Below are 19718 nucleotides of genomic sequence, written 5' to 3'. Positions count from 1 at the left end.
TATAGCTCACATCATGGATCTCTGAAGAGTATTGGCTGAGCTGGGGGACAGAAGGTGGTGGGATCACTGGCAGTCTCCATTTTCCCTCTGTATGATGAATGGCATCCTTTCCCCGGTGCTGTTCAGTGTCACAGTAGAAAATATTAAGCATAGCATTGTAGAGTTGGAAGGGATCGACGGGGTCATCCAGCCCAGCCCTCTGCAAGACAGGAGGCAGAGTAGAGTATTGCTGGGTGGGAATCCAAATTCTGCAGCTCAAACAAATTGATGAAAGAAAGTAATGCCAATCCGCTGCAGCAGAGTGTCTTGATGCCAGCACTGTGCCAAGTGGTGGAGAACATTTTCTCAGAGGAGTGGTGAAAAGGGGCTTGACCAAAGGGGCTGCTCTGCATGGAGTGTAATAACTGTCTTCTCCACAAGGGGGAGCTTCCTGCCTGGTTTATATAGAGCCCTGATCTCCCAGGTCTCTCAGTCATGGAGAAAGCCTTCATGCTTGGAGGAAGAGTTCTACTCCAGAATCTGTAGAGGTGAGAGAGGAGGTAAACATTGGGGTGGGGGGAGCCAAATATATAGCCCCTTTCTGCACACTTGCCCTCTACATGTGCAGAGGCCTTATTTGAAGATGGAAGCAAGTACAAATTAAAATGGGCATCCTTCCAAAAACGGAATAGCAGGCTATGAAAACGAAATAAATCTCTGCCTGTGAGCCAAGGTAGGGCCTGTTCTGCTCTGGGCTGCAGCCAGGGTTATGTTACTGCCATGAATGGGTGTTTGCAGGCTGCAATGGTAAATACGTGGTTGGCTGGGCACAGTGCAGTTTTAAAAGTGGGTTGGAGAAGCAGGTGCCCAGGACTAGCCGTGAGCTACTTTACAACATGAGACAAGCTACCAGGGCACAACCCCTCTGTTCATGCTTGTCATGCATGAGCTTCCTTAATAGGCAATTCCACATGGCTATTTCCGGTCATTGTTTCGGGGAATGAGCACTACTGAAAGAGATACAGCCATATTGTTCCTGCAAGGCTGCCTTGACACCAGTAGCTACACGGTGTGTAATGTGATGCAACTAAAAGACTTGCGGTTCCCAAACTTTCAAGCCACTGCCCCCTTGGGTTCCATAAACTCATCCCCAGTGTTCCCTCCCCTAGAAAAAGCATGGCTTAGCTGTTTGCATAACCCACCAAAGCAGATAACGATAAAATTCAAAACTGCAGTGATTGCACCTTTATTCAAAATCCAATTAAAACTTTTAAGTTCCAAGTCGATAACATGGATGAACTGGATCCAGTGATGCTAACCTTTTGAAGTCTGATAGTCGTTTACACCTCTGTTGCCCCCCGCTTGCCTCTTAGCACCCCCAGGTAATCCCACTGCCCCTTTTGGAAGCTACATAGCTTGGCACTCCTAATAATTGCTAGTAAAGACTGAAGGGGGACATTTCTGCATCTCTTGCCCAAAGGTAGCTCTGTACCACCTTGTGGGGTTTTTACTGCTACATGTAGCTTGGGGTCTGGCCAGTGCCTGGATGCCACCTGGCAGAAGAAAGGCAAGATTTAAATGTGCAAAAAGAAAAACTTGTTGTTTAGTGGTTTAGTTGTGTCCGACTCTTCGTGACCCCATGGACCAGAGCACGTCAGGCACTCCTGTCTTCCACTGCCTCCCGCAGTTTGGTCAGACTCCTGTTCGTAGCTTCGAGAACACTGTCCAACCATCTCATCCTCTGTCATCCCCTTCTCCTTGTGCCCTCCATCTTTCCCAACATCAGGGTCTTTTCCAGGGAGTCTTCTCTTCTCATGAGGTGGCCAAAGAATTGGAGCCTCAGCTTTAGGATCTGTCCTTCCTAGAGAAACTAGACGAGTCAATAAGATGTGTGTATTGGTTGAATGTTATTTGATAAGTTTGGGTCCAGTTTTCTTCAGAAGTCATTCTGAATGTGAGTCCCTATGGGCAGATTTGATCATCGGCCATCTCAGTGTGCATCGCCCAGCTTATCTTTGTGTGCCAAATTATCTCCTTGGGGTGACCTTCTAGGAACGTGAGAAGAGCCTTCCCAATGGCCCATCCAGTCTAGCATTTTGTTCTCACAGTGGCCAACCAGGTGCAGGATCCAAGCACAAGAACTCTGCTGTGGTTTCCAGCAACTTGGTATTCTGAATAGAATAGAATAGAATAATTTATTGGCCAAGTATCAACCATACTAAGAATTTTGCTTCGACTACATTGCATTGCAATGTAAATAAAGAACATACCTCATACAACCACTATTCCGCTCACAATACAACAGCACAGCGTAAAGACCCCATACCACCAACTGGCCTCCCTTCCGCAGAGCATAGCCAACATGGCTAAGTAGCCACTGAGAGCTGTATCCTCAATGGATTTGTCTAATCCCCTCTTAAAGGTTGGGGCCATCACTGCCTCCTGTGGGAGCAAGTACCATAGTTTAGCTATGCTCTGCATGAACTTTCATTTATGAAACATTCAGCTTCATTAAATGCCTTTGAGTTCTAGTCTTATGAGATACGACGAAAAACTTTTCTCGACCCACTTTCTCAATGCCATGTGTAACTTTACACACCTCTATCATGTCTCCTCTAAACTAAAAAGTCCTAATGCTGCAGAATCTTCTAGGGGATCCACGTCATCCCCATTATCATTCAAGTTGCCCTTTCCTGAGCCTTTTCCAACTCTACAGTATCCTTTTAGAGGTGAGGATTTGAACACCCTGTTCAGTGATCTGTCCAGCAACTCGGAGACAGCTTTGTTGCCTCTCCTGAGCTGCTCCTTCACCTCAAAGCAGGGTCACTCCTAAATAAACACTCCAGCACTTCAGCGTGCTGAAACCGGAGGGCTGGACCAACTCCCAGGTTGCATGACAACTTTTATTTTGGGCATTGGTATTCCTGCAGCGGCGGAACGGCGCCCACAGCAAATTAACAGAGAATGCAGGAGGAAGGCTGGTTTGTTGTAGCCTCAACATAATCGAGGCAATTTGTTTCTGGAGTAGCCTGCTGGATTTTCTCACAAGGCATTTCCTAAGGCCAGATTAAGTGAACAGTTTCAGAGGAAGGAAGGTAATGGTGAGTGTCAAGTTTACTTCGTCCAGAAATTGCTCCTATTCAGCAAAGATATTTAAGGCGGGGGGACCAGGAAAAGGCATTTCTTATGCTCAGGACAGGCCCCCCCCCCTTGAAAATGATGGGCATGATATACACGGGCCTGTTAATTCCAGTGGGCCTACTCTGCGTAGGAGTTAGTTGGAGACCATCCTATGTTGATGCAGATGTAATGATTACTTTCTAAGACATAAGTAGTATGTGTTTGTTGGGGGGGGGGCTGAGTATGCCTGGAAGCAGAGCTGAATTTGCACTTGGGTTCAGCTCCGAATTAAAGCAGAGCTTGGCCAGAGTGTGGCTTTTTCCTTGCTGCTCGGAAATCACAGACATCTGGAACCGAGGTCAGACTTTTGACCCTGAAGCTCTCTCAAAGCTGCTCGCTTTAAAACCCAAATGCATATGAGATGCCTGTGTGGCTATCAGAGGCTTGTACTCTGCACATGCCTCAAAGGATTATGTCCTGAGGTGGACTGGGCTGTCGGAGCCAATGTCCAGAGCCTATTTTGAAGCCTCATGCCACAATTGTGGGTGGGAGTGTGATTTTGTGTCACAGCACAAAATGAGGGGAAGGTTAACCCTCTCCTTCCGTGCCCTTCGGTTGTGACCATAGGCTTTTTTAAAGCTTAAATTGTTACTAATGGCTTGTTTGTTTTTAAGCAAGCCTAATTGTATGGGGGATTAGGGCATGAGAAAGGTGAGGAACCCTGGGCCGGCAGAATGAAGATCCCCTCCTTCCCCATAGAAGGCTGAGCCCATTGAAACCAATGAGATTCCAGATGTATGTATTTTTGCTTATTGCAATTATATCTCACCTTTTTCTTTTGAGGAGCTCAAGGTGGTGTCTTCCCTCTCCTCCATTAATCCCTACAACAACCCTGTAAGGAAGGTTAGGCTTAGGGGCAGCAACTGTCACCCAGGGAACTTCATGGCTAAGTGGGGATTTGAACCCCGGTTTCATCCCCAAACTGCGGCCCTCCAGATGTTTTGGCCTACAACTCCCATGATCCCTAGCTAACAGGACCAGTGGTCGGGGAAGATGGGAATTGTAGTCCAAAACATCTGGAGGGCCAAAGTTTGGGGATGCCTGTCCTAGTCCAACACGGCACTACTCTGGCTCTCACGAGACTTCACTGGCTTCATTCGTCCCATAGACTTCAATGGGAACTACAAGCCAATTTGACACAATCCTTATTTCTGCAAGATAAGTTGGTATAAACCTCAAAGCAGTTTATAAACAAACAAACAAACAAACTATCAGCTATTGAAGATTGCTATGGTCCAGGGGGTCACGAAGAGTCGGACACGACTAAACGACTAAACAACAACAATTGAAAACATTAGAAATAAATAAACAAATGATCCAATTAAAACATGCACCAACATTCTGCATGTCTGGGTAGACTTGCCTAGACGAAAATATTTTAGCAAGTGCCAAATACAGTACAGTGAAGTCACCTGCCTGGTGTCAATTGGCAGGGAGTTCCAAAGTGTGGGTGCTACCACACCAGAAGACTGATTTACAGTATTGCAAATCCGTAATGAATATAATCACCTGGCATGTGTAATGTTGTTGTTTAGTCGTTTAGTCGTGTCCGACTCTTCGTGACCCCATGGACCATAGCACGCCAGGCACTCCTGTCTTCCACTGCCTCCCGCAGTTTGGTCAAACTCATGTTCGTAGCTTCGAGAACACTGTCCAACCATCTCGTTGGCATGTGTAATATGCAGTGCCAATTCCGCAGATGGAAGCAGTTTAGTGGGCTTGTATATAGGACAGTGATGGCGAACCTATGACACGCGTGTCAGATGTGACACGCAGAGCCCTCATTGTTGGCATGTGCCCCATTGGTCCATTCGCACTGTTGTTTTTCCCCCATTTGTTCTCCCGCTCCTCCTACAGCTTGGCTCCGCTGTTAAAACCCGGATTCTTTTTTGTTGTTGTTGCTGCTGGTAGCCAGAGATTGGTTTTTAACCCTTTCTGTGCTGTTTTTTCTGGCGCTTTGGCAGACTATGATTGGGTGTAACAGCGTTCATTTTTTAACCCATTCTGTGCTGGGTTTTTTGGCGCTTTGGCAGACTATGTCGGTGCTGCGTGTTAGTTGTAGCGAAAGTATTATTCATCATTTATTTATGTTCTCTTCCCCCCCAAAAAGCGCAGCAGCTTTGGGGCATCCCCCCCAAAAGCAAAGCAACTTTTGCACCCCCCAAAAAAACCTCCAAAACTTTGGTCAGCAGCTCCCCCCCCAAAAAAAAAGCTCAACAACTCTGGGCACTTTGTGATAAATAAGGGGTTTTTGGTTTCGTTTCGTTTGGTTTGGTTAAATAATTAGTTTTTGGTTTATTAAATACAGTTATATATTACAATTATACATTTTTGTTATTTAAGCTATAAATATCGTGAAATTATGGTTTTTTTCTTGAAGTGACACACCACCCAAGTTATGCTCATTTTTTTGGCGAATTTTGACACACCAAGATCAAAAGGTTGCCCATCACTGATATAGGATATGGGAATATTGCATGCTGCAAAGGGCTTTGTATACTACTGTAATCGTAACATCTTTATCTTGGCCCTGGAGCAAATTGGCAACCAGTGCAGATCTCAGAGCACAGGTGTTAAATGCTGAAAAGACGCCACTCCTGTCAGCAATGGTGCTGCAGCATTTTGCACTAACTGCAAATTTGGAAATTGTATTTAGCAACAAAAACTGACTATACTGTACACACAATGGAAAAAACAAGCAGTGACAACAAAATAATACAAGATCAACAACACAAGGAGTTTTTGATAATAAAGTTGAAATAAAAACCTATTTTCAGTCCAAGGGCCACGTTCCCTTCTGAGCAACTTTTTGAGGGCCACGTCCCTGTGGTGCACTGGGCCAGTAGCAAAAGTGGGCAGAGCAAGGAATGTTAATTTTAACTTTTTAAGCAGGCAATTTTTCACACATACCCTTCTCTGTCCACCATCCAAGTAAGGCAAGTGCTATGATCAGAGTTCAAGGGCACATCCCAGTTGGTCAAAACACCTGAGGAGGATGCAGAGGACATTTCATGAGGGGCATGGCCTGTGAAGGGTGTGTGTGGAATGGAAAGAGCCCTGAGGGCCAGTTAGAGCAGTGTAGAGGGCCACATTCGACTCCCATGCCTTCTGAACCTGCTCTCCTGCAATAAGATTTGGTATATATTGGAGAAGATGGCTAATTTCCTGTGGATGTTTTTTTCTTGTTTGTTTCTTTACAGCTTTTTGTCATCTTGAAGTAAACCTCTAGAAGGTTGCTGGAAATCAGGCCAAGATGACCAAGACTGAGGAAGTGCCAGACAGCCATACATCTGGCGAATTTTATGAGAAATATGAGCCAAAGGAAATCCTGGGGAGGTAATGAAATGAAATAAAATGAAATATATGAGACTAATATTTCTTGTTAATATGCTGCATGTCCCTCAGAACCAGAATATGGATGTAAAATTAACCAGTTGTGGCAATTGGAAAGCTTTTGCCAGGACAATATTTCAATATTTTATATTTATACACACACACACACACACACACACACACACACACATATATATATAGAGAGAGAGAGAGAGAGCACAAGTACTAGTACACAATACAAGCCTTTTTGAAACTGCCTTGTCAAGAGTCCTATTTCTAGCAACTGTAGTTCTCAGGTATACTGCTATTGGACACGGAGGTTCTATCCAGCCACCATGGCCTATAGCTGTTGCTGCACTATTATCTTTCATAGCATGGGGTGGAGGGCTTGATCTGTCTGATGGGCCCGATCCTGAGTTCCCCCACTTCTGGGCCAGCCACTTTGACAGGTGCAGGGGACTCCTATTGACCCTGCCAAATCACCTTTTTTGGGACCGGTTGGCAATTTGAGAAAGTGCCAGTAAAACAAAATGGCTGCCTGCAGCGGGGCATAATGCAAAATGGCTGCCATGCGTGTGTGCGTGGCATAATACAAAATGGTTCAAAATCCCCACCTAAAAGTGGATGGCCTTGGGAGCCAGTCACTGTCTCTCAGCCTAGCCTACCTCCCATGGTTGTCATTGAGTTCCTTGAAGAAATTGTAGTAATATTAGGATTGACTTTTTTATTGCATTTTCTCCAAGGAGATCAAGGTGGCATACCACATAGTTATCCCCCTCCTCAATTAGTCCCCACAACAACCCTGTGAGGTGGGCTAGGCCGGGAGGGGCAGTGCAGTGGATGGCACCCAAGGGTACCCAGTGAGCTTCTTGGCTGAGGATGGGGCGGGATTTGAACCCTGGTTTCTCAGACTCGTTGCCAGGCACCCCCAAACTTCGGCCCTCCAGATGTTTTGGCCTACAATTTCCATCATCCCTGACCACTGGTCCTCTTAGCTAGGGATCATGGGAGTTGTAGGCCAAAACATCTGGAGGGCCACAGTTTGGGGGTGCCTGCTCTAACCACTACACCACACTGGCCCTAGTACCTATATATTTGTAGATAGGGTGTAGATATAGGGTTTAATCCTTGCCTAAAACCTCTTTTGTCTACTCTGCCCTTCCAGGGGAGTGAGCAGTGTCGTCCGGCGCTGCATTCATAAAGTTACAAGAGAAGAATACGCAGTGAAAATCATAGATATCACGGCTGGGAATCTGTCTCCGGAAGAAATCAAGGAGTTGAGGGACGCCACTCTGAAAGAAATTGACATACTCCAGAAGGTGTCCGGACACCCAAACGTTAGTAAGTCAGGCTTTGGTTCCAGAAATTTCTGACGGAACAACAGCTATGAATTGGGGGGGGGGCGGCAAAAAATGGAGTCTGCTGGCTGTTATTTTCACTGAAGTGAAGGACCTAGACCTCAAGATCTTGCCTGTGGATTTGCTTTGTTTTTATGATTCTGAACTCTGCGTCCCACCATTTGTCAGGAGAAATGTGCTGCTGTCTTTCAAATGCTCAGGGTAAGAACATAAGGAGAGCCTGGCTGCTGGATCAGGCCAAGAGGGACCCATTTGGCCCAGCATTCCGTTCTCACAGTGGCCAGCCAGATGCACCCCACCCATTTCCCTGAAATGTCATCTTCTTCCCTTTTTCCAACTTTAAAAAGAACACACACCTCATTGGCATGCAAGAATAACAAATAAAAGAAAAACAATGCAACTTAAGTAAAATTAAATATATGTGCAAAATGTTTCAATGAGAATAGAAATCGCACTTTGAAAAATATGAATTGATGGGTGTGAGGAACGATGGGGGGGGGGAATCTGGTCTGGGGTCTTGTTATAAACACCTGTGCTGCAGCGTCTCGATTCCTTGTGTGACATTTGCAGTGCCGAGAGAGTAAAATTTCCGAGCCACAAAAAAAATCCTCGTTCTGCTTCCCTCGGTCATTCGCAAGGGTGGACACAGTTTTCTTCCCTGCGATAGATGGTGTTCTCATTTGACACCCCCTGCTCTAAATCCAGCCCCTGCGAGATCCCCACACACGGCCCCAGCTATCGTATTTTCGATCTGCTGATGAATCAGCAGTACCGTAACACACAGGCTATAACTTAAGGAGGACCAGGCACTCCCAGGAAAAGGCTTCCCTTTTCTTGCTATCTGCTCCTTGCCTCGTGACATTTGTAGAGAGGTGCCTAATGCGTTTCTGGGACCCATTTATAATTCCAGGGCTGATTCCAGGGAGTTTTGACAGCAAGGCGTTGACAACCTCTCCCTTGGAAGGTTTCCTAGGCATGTGCACAAGTGGATCAGCCAAGCAGAGGATCAGTTGGTTCCGGGGCCAGAACCACCTGGAGGCAGAGAGATCAGGGGTAACTTTTCATTAGTATGAAATGGCAGCAATTTCTCAGTTACAGCATCTGCTTTGCATGCAGAAGGCCCCACTTTCAATCCCTGGCGGCAATTCCGGGTAGGGATAAGAATGTCCCACACATTGTAGATAGCGCAGAGCTAGGTGGACCAACAGCCTGGGTAAATATAAGACTGTTTCTATCTTCTTATTCAAATAAGAACAACGGGGACTAGAATCATGCTTATTATTTGGGAAAGGGCCGTAGCTCAGTGGCAGAGTATCTGCTCTGCATGCAGAAGATCCTGGGTTCAATTCCTGACAGCATCTCTAGGTAGGGCTTGAGAAGACTAAATTTCTGAAACCCTGGAGTGCCACTGACAGTCATTGTTGACATTACTTACCTAGATCAATAGTCTGCAAGAGATAAGGCAGCTTCCTATATTCCTGTGCCCCCCAAAAAAGTGCATTGGGGGTGGGGGACCACAGCATGAAGTCACATGAGGTCAGGGCAACCGGGTTTGTGTGATGGAAAACAGGAAGACGGTGTCCTGGATTTTGGCTTCAAAGTGTTGGAGGGTATGCTAGCGTCCTTGAGCTATGGGGCCTGCCATTAAGCAGCTAGCAAACCTTCTGTATGTCATGTGACCTGTCCTTGCCCCTGGCCCCCTAGTCTCCCTCTGCCATCACTAGCCTGTTGGCCTCAGGTGTGTCGGAGACATCCATCCCATTGCCAGTGTTAAAATAAGTTTTAACTGCCAGTCCAGCCAGCTTCTGTACATGAAACCACCTTGCCTTTCGCCTCAGGCAGCCAAAATGTCCCAGACTGACTTTGCTGAGTTACGCCATCCACAAAGTATTTTTAAACAATCATACATTTCAACATTTTACAGGCATCACGGTGAAATTTATTTATTGCTCTCCTTATATGATCACGTCTATGTCGATGTGCTATTCATGCCCCATTTTAATTTAATTTAAATTATTTCATACCTGCCGTGCACCATCAAGTGTGTGACAATTATAATCTGCTCTATAGTGAAGGTGCTTAGATGCACATCTGTGGCAGGGAGTTTCCCGATCCAGGGGCTACCACAGAGAAAGCCCTGTCCCAGCCTGTCATTCCCCATACTTCTTAGGGTCCCCTCTGCAGATCTTAACATCTGAGAGGGTCTGTAGGGCAAAGGGGGGGTATTTGAGACAGTAATCCTTGGGGGACAATTATGCTTTGTGGTCTTCTGGATGATGCTGGACTCAACATCCCATCAACCCCAGGTGGCGGCTGGTGGCTTGGCTGGCCCCAGGTGACAGGTGAGGGAGAGCAGGCCTGGTGGAGCCGAACTACAATGGACCATTGCTCAGGGATCTCCAGTTAAATGGCCTTGGAAATCAAGGGGCAGGAAGGACCCTTCCCAGTCTCAAATCTGGGAGAGCCAGTAAAGTGATCTAGACCAGAGTTTCCCAAACCTTTTCAGGCCATCGCAATAAAATTCAAAACAATGAATTGCACATTTATTCAAAATCCAGTTAAATCTATTTAGTTTAACTAATACAACAAAACGAATGGACCTGATCTAGTGATGCCAGCTTTTAAAAGTTTAACTCACACTGGGTCAGAAAAGATATTAACCAGCTTCCCTGGTTGATCTTGCACAGATATCCGCGCTGATTTTTAACTACAGTTCCTAGGATATCTTGAAGGAAAGACATCAACAATGTTAGAGTGGTATAGAACACTTTGTAAAAAGAGCTGTCCGGGCCCTTCCAGCCCAATTCAGCTTTCAAGCCCAGATTTTGTGGAGGTGGTGAATGCTTCAAAGATGATCCCGCATTGCTAAGAATACCATCTTTTCTTTTGCAGTCCAGCTGAAGGACAGCTTTGAATCCAACACGTTCTTCTTCCTGGTGTTTGACCTGTAAGTACTGGTGTTTTTTAACCAACGCATCATACTGAAAGAGCGAGATTTTGCCATGGGCATCCGGGCTGGGGCTTACAAACAAGAGAATGCTTGGAAATGGTTTGGGGAGCATTTCAGCTAGTGAAAAATGCAGCTACTACTCGCCTGCATACGGGCTTGAGCCACCATATTAGTGGGTCGCCTGTTTCGAAATCTAAGAAGAGGCCTGCTGGATCAGAGCAAAGGTTCCTCCAGCCAAGCCTCCTGCTTCTCGCAATGGTCAACGATAAACGTTCCCATGGCACGAAGGGAGCAGCTGTCCTCCTCTCCACCTCTCTGTTGTGGGGCTGGCTCAGATTTCCTCGTAACCTTTGCTAAGGCCTCTGCTGCTGTCACAGATCCTTGGGGGTCTATTTTTAGCCACCCTGCATTTGTGTAATAGCTGGTGGGGTGGCTGTTTTAACCGGAGTTTTTCCTGCACGAATATTATTGACACATTTATAATGCACTCTGAGTAAGCAAATTCTCCTAACATCCTTTTTCAGACACACTTTTTCTTACTTCTCTTCACATATCAATTATCTGTTAAACCATATGCCATAATTCATTCATAATGATACAGTCATTAGAATTTATCCAAATGTATCTTCTGGCAGAAGTTCTGATTCCCATGAGTGCTTTAAATATGTATCCTGACCTGTGGAATTCATATCCCCATTTCTGACCAAGCTTATCTTTTGAACCATGAGGTCTAGAGGCTTAAGAAATACACCCCAAAACCCTGGGATTTGGAGGCCAGTTGAAGTATACCTTGGATGTTTTAGGAGCGCTGTTTGATCTGTAAAAGGGGAAAGAGGAGTTGTGAAGCCTTCAACCTTCCCCACATCAGCTAGTTTCCTTTGCTTATTATTTTGCTAATTTTGTTTTCCCTCCCTCAACTTAGAATGAAGAGAGGGGAGCTTTTTGATTACCTCACAGAGAAGGTGACCTTAAGTGAGAAGGAAACCAGGTAAGGCGTTCCAGCCCCCTCTGTTTCAACCGCCCTACAGAGGCAAAATGGGGGTGATAATACTGGCCTACCACACAGGGCTGTTGTGAGGCTTGATTAGAATTGTCAACGTGCATCCCAGGTCCAGTTTTTTGCATGGCAAAATATTGGGAGTTGGGTTTTCTAGAGACATGAACCACTGTAATAAGAGGTCTGGGACTGAGCCCGAGAGAGAGAACCGATTTGCTCTGAAGACAAGTGTCCTGTGAATTAATCTTTGGATAGGATTGATTAGAAAGGGTTGATTTAGGCATGATAAGTGGCTTAGTGTTCCCTGGAATGCCAGGATCTCTATGTTATCACCCAACTCCCCCATCTCTTCAAAGCATCTCATGTCCCTCCATCCTTACTTTATTCAAATCTCTCCTGTTGTTGAAAGCCACCATTTTAAAACCTGCCTTCTCTTTTTGCTCCCCACCTCGACTTCATGCCAATCTAGCACTACTGTTACTCCTTCACTACAAATCCTCCTTTGGAGCTGTGTGGTGACAGCCTTATATTTCTATGTCTATCGGGTGTATGTGTGTTATAATGATACAATTGTAAACAAAACAACTGATAAAAAGACGAGAGAAATATACTATGATGGCAGCTTTATCTGTTTCTCATTATCAATTTAGGGTACATTTCATTTCCCTCTAGCCTCATGTTTTGTAGCCTGTGTGTATATATATTGGTTTTATTTATTTCATAAAATTTATACGCCACTTGGTTGTACAAAAAAAAAAAAAACCCTCAAAGCGATTTGCAAAAATAGATAAAACAATGAAATTACAAATGAGAAGAATTAACAACAATAATTTCAGACTTTTGAAAAGGTAAGGTAATAATGGACTAAAAACAGATTAAAACTTGTGCCGGCTTTCTGAACAAATGGGTAGGGTTATCTAATCAATGTTAAAAGAAGGTACAAAAAAGAGTGAATTGAAGGCACTTAGTATACCTGAAGGAGCGTCTCCACCCCCATCGTTCTGTCCGGACACTGAGGTCCAGAGCCGAGGGCCTTCTGGCGGTTCCCTCGTTGCGAGAAGCCAAGTTACAGGGAACCAGGCAGAGGGCCTTCTCGGTAGTGGCACCCACCCTGTGGAATGCCCTCCATCAGATGTCAAAGAGAAAAACAACTACCAGACTTATAGAAGACATCTGAAGGCAGCCTTGTTTAGGGAAGCTTTTAAAGTTTAATAGATTATTGTATTTTAATATTTTGTTGGAAGCCGCCCAGAGTGGCTGCGGTATAAAGAATAATAATAATAATAATAATTATTATTATTATTATTATTATTAGGCGCCTAGTGTTAATAGGCAGGGAGTTCCAAATTGTTGGTGCTACCCCACTAAAATATCGAGTTGGTTTTGTTTCTGTTTCTCTCTGGGTTAGGCAATGTGGTGCCCTCCAGATGTTGCTGGACTTCATCAGGCCCAGCCAGTATGGCCAATGGTCAGGGATGATGGGAGATTCCAGTAACATCTGGAGGGTACCACACAGGCTCCCCTGATCTATCCATCCATGCATCTGCGTACTCCCAGACCACTGCAAAGCAGTAGGGAACAGTAGGGAATACCCAGTAGGGTGGTTTCCTTTCGATAAGAAGCGTCCGCTCTCTCTCCCTGCAGGAAGATCATGCGTGCTCTCCTGGAAGTCATCCAGTATCTCCACAGCATGAACATTGTCCACAGGGATCTCAAGCCAGAGAACATCCTTCTGGACGACGACATGAACATCAAACTGACCGACTTTGGCTTCTCCTGTCAGCTGCACAGAGACGAAAAGCTCAAAGGTGGCATGGCGGGCTTATGGCAAAGATTGGAAACTGTGGGGTGGTGAAGGTGGAGGCTGCATTCTAACCCTTGCCCCCTAAAAAAAAAAGTAAAAAAGTAGGAACTTAGGAAGCTGCTCCATATCAGGGGTGGGAACCTTTTTCAACCCAAGGGCCACATTCCCTTACAGGAAAACCACCCAGGGGTCAGTGGCTGGAGTGGATGGGGCCAGAGGGAAAAAGTGGGTGGAGTAACTAGTGGGACCCTTACCTTGGTACAATATGGAACCTTAAACACACACACACACACACACACACACACACACACACACACACACACCATTGTATCCGCACAAGCAAAAGGTTTTATATTTTTAATATTATTTGATTTGTTAACAAAAAGAAAGTGCAAACATGAAAGAAAACAAAGAATAGAAACTGTAAATCCTAAAGCGTCACAGCTTGGAAAGAGAAAATGTTCAAATTTATGGCAGAGCTCCAAAGGGAGGCCAGAGAACTCTGAGGGAAATTGCTGCATGTTTGCTTTTTCATCTTGTGTCCAGAATGGAAACAAATCCACAAATGTTATTGGTGTTCCCTGTTGCTGTTTTCTGCCCACAAACCATGTATTGTTGATGACTTTCCCGCTAATCTGCATTGTGTTCCTTTGCCCTGAAACGAATGGCGTGGAATTAGGTAAAATTATGCCATTGCTAAGAGATGAATAATGTAGTTTTTGCCAGAAGGTGAACTGCAGTGGAAAGGAAACAGTGCTGCATGCTGTGTAGACAGAGCGGAGCAGAAATAAATTCCTTCCTACAGCCTTAGTTCTAAGGAACGCATTCTGCTCCAGGGCCAGAAGATCCCCATCTGTGCTCTATACTGAGTCCATCTAGTTTAGTACTGTGCACACTGGCCATACAGGGTTTCAGACGGGTATTTTCCAAACACCTAAAGGTGCTGTAGGTTGAGCCTGGAAAACCTCACCATGCAAACAATGAGTCAAAGCCCTTTCCCATCTTACAAGCCCACAATCATACTGTCCAAAACTGCTGCATCTGTCTAGACAAAAAATCCTGAAACTTGCATGTTTCCCACACGCATCTGGTTGGCCACTGTGAGAACAGGATGCTGGACTAGATAGGTCTTGGCCCGATCCCACAGGCTCTCCTTAGGTTCTTAACTTGCTTTGAGCCAATGGGATTTTAATAATAATTAATAACAACTGATATTACTTTTAACAAGCATTTAGCTTTTTATTCCTTTTCTTTGCAGAGATCTGTGGAACTCCTGGCTACTTGGCTCCCGAAATACTAGAATGTTCCATGGATCCAGACCATCCAGGTTATGGGAAGGAAGTTGACATGTAAGCAGAACCAATATATCAGGAATCCCCAAACTTCGGCCCTCCAGATGTTTCGGACTACAATTCCCATCATCCCTGACCACTGGTCCTGTTAGCTAGGGATCATGGGACTTGTAGGCCAAAACATCTAGAGGGCCACAGTTTGGGGATGCCTGCAATATATCATCATGGGGTGGGGGAACAGACTTACCTAAAAGATCACACACCCCTCGAGGAACTTACCTGGGTGCTCAGATACTTGGGGAAGCACCTTCTCTTGATCCCATCAGCATCAGAAGCACAGCCCCTGACCCAGGAGAGAGCCTCCTCCGTGGCTGCTCCCAGATTGCAGCATTCCCTCCCCAAAGAGGCCAGACTGGCTCCCTCCTTGTTATCCACCCACCAGCACACTATTGGAATTACCCAACCCTTCTGTCTCCATCCACCCTTCGTTCTGCATGACTCTCGGTGCGCGCTGCGTCTGCTTTACATTACGCACGGCTCAGGCACGGATGCATTTAATTATGGGGGTGGGATTGCTTGTTCCAGGTGGAGCACCGGGGTCATCATGTACACCTTGCTGGCAGGATCCCCTCCGTTCTGGCACCGGAAGCAGATGCTGATGCTGAGGATGATCATGAACGGGGACTACAAGTTCGGCTCCCCGGAGTGGGACGATCAGTCGGACACCGTCAAGGACCTGGTGGGTGGTGTTTTGAGAGGGAGGGCGGAAGGGCCATAGCTCCGTGGCAGAGCATCTGCTTGGCATGCACAAGGCCCCAGCTTCAACCCACTGTATCTCCAGGTAGGGCCCCTCTGCCTGAAACCCTGGAGAGCTACAGCCATTCAGTGTAGCTGACAGTGAGCAAGGTGGACCCAATTGCCTGACTGCATATAAGGCCGCTTTCTAAGTTCCTGTGAACAACAGATTTAAAGTATAATATTTTGTTGTTTGGGATGCGGGTGGCGCTGTGGGTTAAACCACAGAGCCTAGGGCTTGCCGATCAGAAAGTTGGAGGTTCGAATCCCCGCGACTGGGGGAACTCCCGTTGCTCGGTCCCTGCTCCTGCCAACCTAGCAGTTCGAAAGCACAACAAAGTGCAAGTAGATAAATAGGTACTGCTTCGGTGGGAAGGTAAACGGCGCTTCCGTGCGCTGCTCTGGTTTGCCAGAAGTGGCTTAGTCATGCTGGCCACATGACCTGGAAGCTGTAGGCCGGCTCCCTCGGCCAATAATGCGAGATGAGCAAGCAACCCCAGAGTCGGTCACGACTGGACCTAATGGTCAGGGGTCCCTTTAGGTAAAGGTAAAGGGACCCCTGACCATTAGGTCCAGTCGTGACCGACTCTGGGGTTGCATGCTCATCTCACATTATTGGCCGAGGGAGCCAGCGTATAGCTTCCAGGTCATGTGGCCAGCATGACAAAGCCGCTTCTGGCAAACCAGAGCAGCACATGGAAACGCCGTTTACCTTCCCGCTGTAGCGGTTCCTATTTATCTACTTGCATTTTGACGTGCTTTTGAACTGCTAGGTTGGCAGGAGCAGGGACCAAGCAACAGGAGCTCACCCCGTCACAGGGAATTGAACCGCCGACCTTCTGATCAGCAAGCCCTAGGCTCAGTGGTTTAACCCACAGCGCCACCTGGGTCCCTTCAGGGGTCCCTTTACCTTTACCTTTATTTGTTGTTTAAGCGGAAGGGGCTGTAGCTCAGGGGTGGAGCATATTCGTTGCATGCAGAAGGTTTCAGGTTCATCTCCACATAGGGTGGGGAACGTCCGTCTTCTGAAACTCAAAGAGCTACTGCCAGTCAGTGTAGACAATACTGAGCTAGTTGCAGGGACAGACTTTGGTAGTATGGTGTCCTGAGCAAGGAGAATATTTGGTGGCCCATATATTTCTTATTTTCACAGCAATTCCTTTTTGTACTTGGGAGTAGGTACTTTTATTATTATTATTAGCCCCCTTAGCTTGGTGCCCCATGTGGGGGAACCACCCACACCACCCTATATCTGGCGCTGCTAGATGGCCTGACTCTGTATAAGCAGCTTCCTATTTAAATTGACCCTTTGTTTAGAATCAGGAGGACTAGAATCTTCCTTTTTCCCCAGTATAGGCAGCTTCCTATGTTCACTTGCCAGGTCTCCTGACCCTCAGGAAGAAAAGGCAACTCAGAAGTCAGAACAATTACAAACAGGGTGCAGAAACTGAATTGAGATCCCCACCCCTTCCACACTCATAACGGCCAGACCTTTAACTACACCACCTGAATTTTCTGGGGTGCAATTGAATCCCCCTTGAAAACAGAGACAGTCTAAAAGAGTCCACGGTCTCTAAACCCCCCGGGTGGCCCCTAATTCAAGGCCTGCACAATTTATAATCAGGCAAGCAAAAAAAAAAGAGTTTGATTGCTAGGTATGTGCCAGGCCATGATCTGCGGCTGGTGAGCTGTGACTCGCGCAGGGCAGATGGCAAATTGTCTGGGCCCCAGTTCATGCTTTAGCAGCCCCCGAAGCCTTCTTGCAGCCCAACCTCAGCTCTTCTTCCTCTGCCTACAGATCGCCCACTTCTTGGTGGTGAAGCCGCAACACCGCTACACCGTGGAAGATGCCCTCGCCCACCCCTTCTTCCAGCAGTATGTCGTGGAGGAGGTCCGGCACTTCAGCCCCTTCCGGAAATTCAGGGTAAGTGACTTAGCCAGGTCCTGCTGGGGGGCTCACGTGGCCCAGTGTCTGACTCCCAGATGTCGCCTTTCACCATAGATTTCCAGTCCCTTTCCCTTTCTTTAGCTGTGATTATTGCATTGCTGGGGGTTGAACTAAATGACCCTTGGGATCATTTCCAACTCTAAAATTTTATGACATGGCCTGCTGTGCACTGGAAGCTCCCCCTTGTTCTTTTTATCACTTAACACTCATTTCCCCAGGCATCGTATAAGCTGTGCTGGCTGAGGCTGATGGGAGTTGAGAGTCCAAAACAGCTGGTGACTGCAGCTTGGCAAAGACTGGTCCTCTGTAGAAGCTGGGCCTGACCTAAACAGGTTTCCCCCTCCCAAAAGTCAATTATTGACGCTGAAGATCATTCCAAAGCAGTTAAATTGATACGAGATTCCTCAGTCAAAAGACAGGCAATAAGTCAATGAAATGCTCCCTAAACATAAGGGCCTGCTGGATGAGGCCAACAGCCCAGCTAGTCCAGCATCCTGTGCTCACAGTGGCCAATCCAGATGCCTCTTCTGGGAAACCTGCAAGCAGGATCCAAGCACAAGAGCACACTACCCTCCTCAGTTTCCCAGAAAATAGCCATCGTGGTTAGTAGTCATTGACACCCCTCTCGGAGAGCCAGTGTGGTGTAGTGGTTAAGAGCGGTAGACTCGTAATCTGGTGAACCGGGTTCGCGTCTCTGCTCCTCCACATGCAGCTGCTGGGTGACCTTGGGCTAGTCACACTTCTCTGAAGTCTCTCAGCCCCACTCACCTCACAGAGTGTTTGTTGTGGGGAAGGAAGGGAAAGGAGAATGTTAGCCGCTTTGAGACTCCTTCGGGTAGTGATAAAGCGGGATATCAAATCCAAACTCTTCTTCTCTCCTCCTCCATGAATTTGTCTAATCCTCTTTTAAAGCCATCCAGTTTGGTGGCCGTCACTGCCTCCTGCAGAAGTGAGTTCCGCAGTTTAACCTATGTGCTGTCCTTTCGTTTTATCAGCCTACAGCCCTCGTCACTGACGAGTTTCTAAACATGTTCCGTCTCCCTCTCCAGGTCATCTGCTTGACTGTCTTGGCATCGGTGCGCATCTACCTCAACTACCGCAACGTCAAGCCCGTCACCCGGGACGTGCTGCAGCGGGACCCCTACAGCCTGAAGCCTGTCCGCAAAATGATTGACGCTTGTGCCTTCCGGATCTACGGGCACTGGGTGAAGAAGGGTGAAGCCCAGAACCGGGCCGCTCTCTTTGAAAACACTCCTAAGGCTGTTCTGTTCAGCTTGGCAGCCGAGGAAGAGATGTTCTGAGTTCCAGCACACTCTGTGGTCAGGCGAAGCCTCCCAGCGTGTTAACAGCTAAAGCGAAACTTTATGATTTACTTTTAAAAAACAACTCATATTGCCTTTTCTCCATGGAGCTCAGCTACACTCCCTGCTCACCATTTTAATCTTCCCTACAACGATGTGAGATAGGCTAGGGTGAACAATCTCCAGCGAACTTTATGGCTGAGCTGGGTGGAGATTTGAACCCAGTCTTAGTCTGGCAATCTAACCACTGTACCACATGCTCTCATTATATATACTTTCCTTAATTACACAGTCTGAGACACACCAAAATTGTAACTATATAGTAGTGCTTTAGAAACTTGCAGAATTTTGTCTGGTTTTTCTTCCAGGACTTGGGGGGGGGGCATTGTTTAAATCTCTAATAGGCCCCATCCTGAGAGTGGCAGACAAAAATATGCAAGGTGATATATGCTCAGAAATTTAATGCAGGCATCCAATATCCCTACATTTCAGGGGCTTGGGCTCAATAACCCTTGAGGGCCCTTCCAGCTCTACAATTCTGATTCTGTTAACCATTTTGAAGCGGTAAACTCCAGCCACTGAAGGGTCATCTCCATGCAACGTAAAAAGGGGTGCATGACAGGAAGAAATTCAACAGAGCCTCTGGAGAAACTCAACAGGTGAAGCAAGCTTCTTTTCACCCCCAGCATATGGCTGTTTAAATGAGGAGGCAGAGAAGCTGCTGTATGGAAAGGAGGAGCCCCAAGGCCCTTAAACATCTTAGAAATATTGAGTTTGCTGC

At 46.6% G+C, this 19718-nt stretch overlaps 1 protein-coding gene across 2 annotated transcripts; it reads left to right on the top strand.

Annotated features, from left to right (window-relative positions):
- The first annotated feature begins 110 nt into the window (after positions 1 to 110).
- PHKG1 (phosphorylase kinase catalytic subunit gamma 1) lies at positions 111 to 19203 on the top strand. 2 transcript variants are annotated; one of them, XM_035139601.2, is made up of 10 exons: positions 111 to 3080; positions 6360 to 6495; positions 7658 to 7833; positions 10743 to 10797; positions 11723 to 11788; positions 13442 to 13605; positions 14860 to 14950; positions 15479 to 15632; positions 17487 to 17612; positions 18686 to 19203. In XM_035139601.2, the coding sequence occupies exons 2-10, from the start codon at positions 6413 to 6415 to the stop codon at positions 18935 to 18937; spliced, it is 1167 nt and encodes a 388-aa protein (XP_034995492.1). In that variant the 5' UTR covers positions 111 to 3080; positions 6360 to 6412; the 3' UTR covers positions 18938 to 19203. The 2 variants fall into 2 exon arrangements, with proteins under 2 accessions (XP_034995492.1, XP_060124544.1); XM_060268561.1 differs by having other exon boundaries at positions 111 to 6495.
- The last annotated feature ends 515 nt before the right edge of the window (positions 19204 to 19718 follow it).

This window comes from Zootoca vivipara, chromosome 15 (assembly GCF_963506605.1).
Source record: "Zootoca vivipara chromosome 15, rZooViv1.1, whole genome shotgun sequence".
In the NCBI taxonomy this organism is placed as follows: domain Eukaryota; kingdom Metazoa; phylum Chordata; class Lepidosauria; order Squamata; family Lacertidae; genus Zootoca; species Zootoca vivipara.
This window is presented reverse-complemented; position numbering and strand designations above follow the sequence as displayed.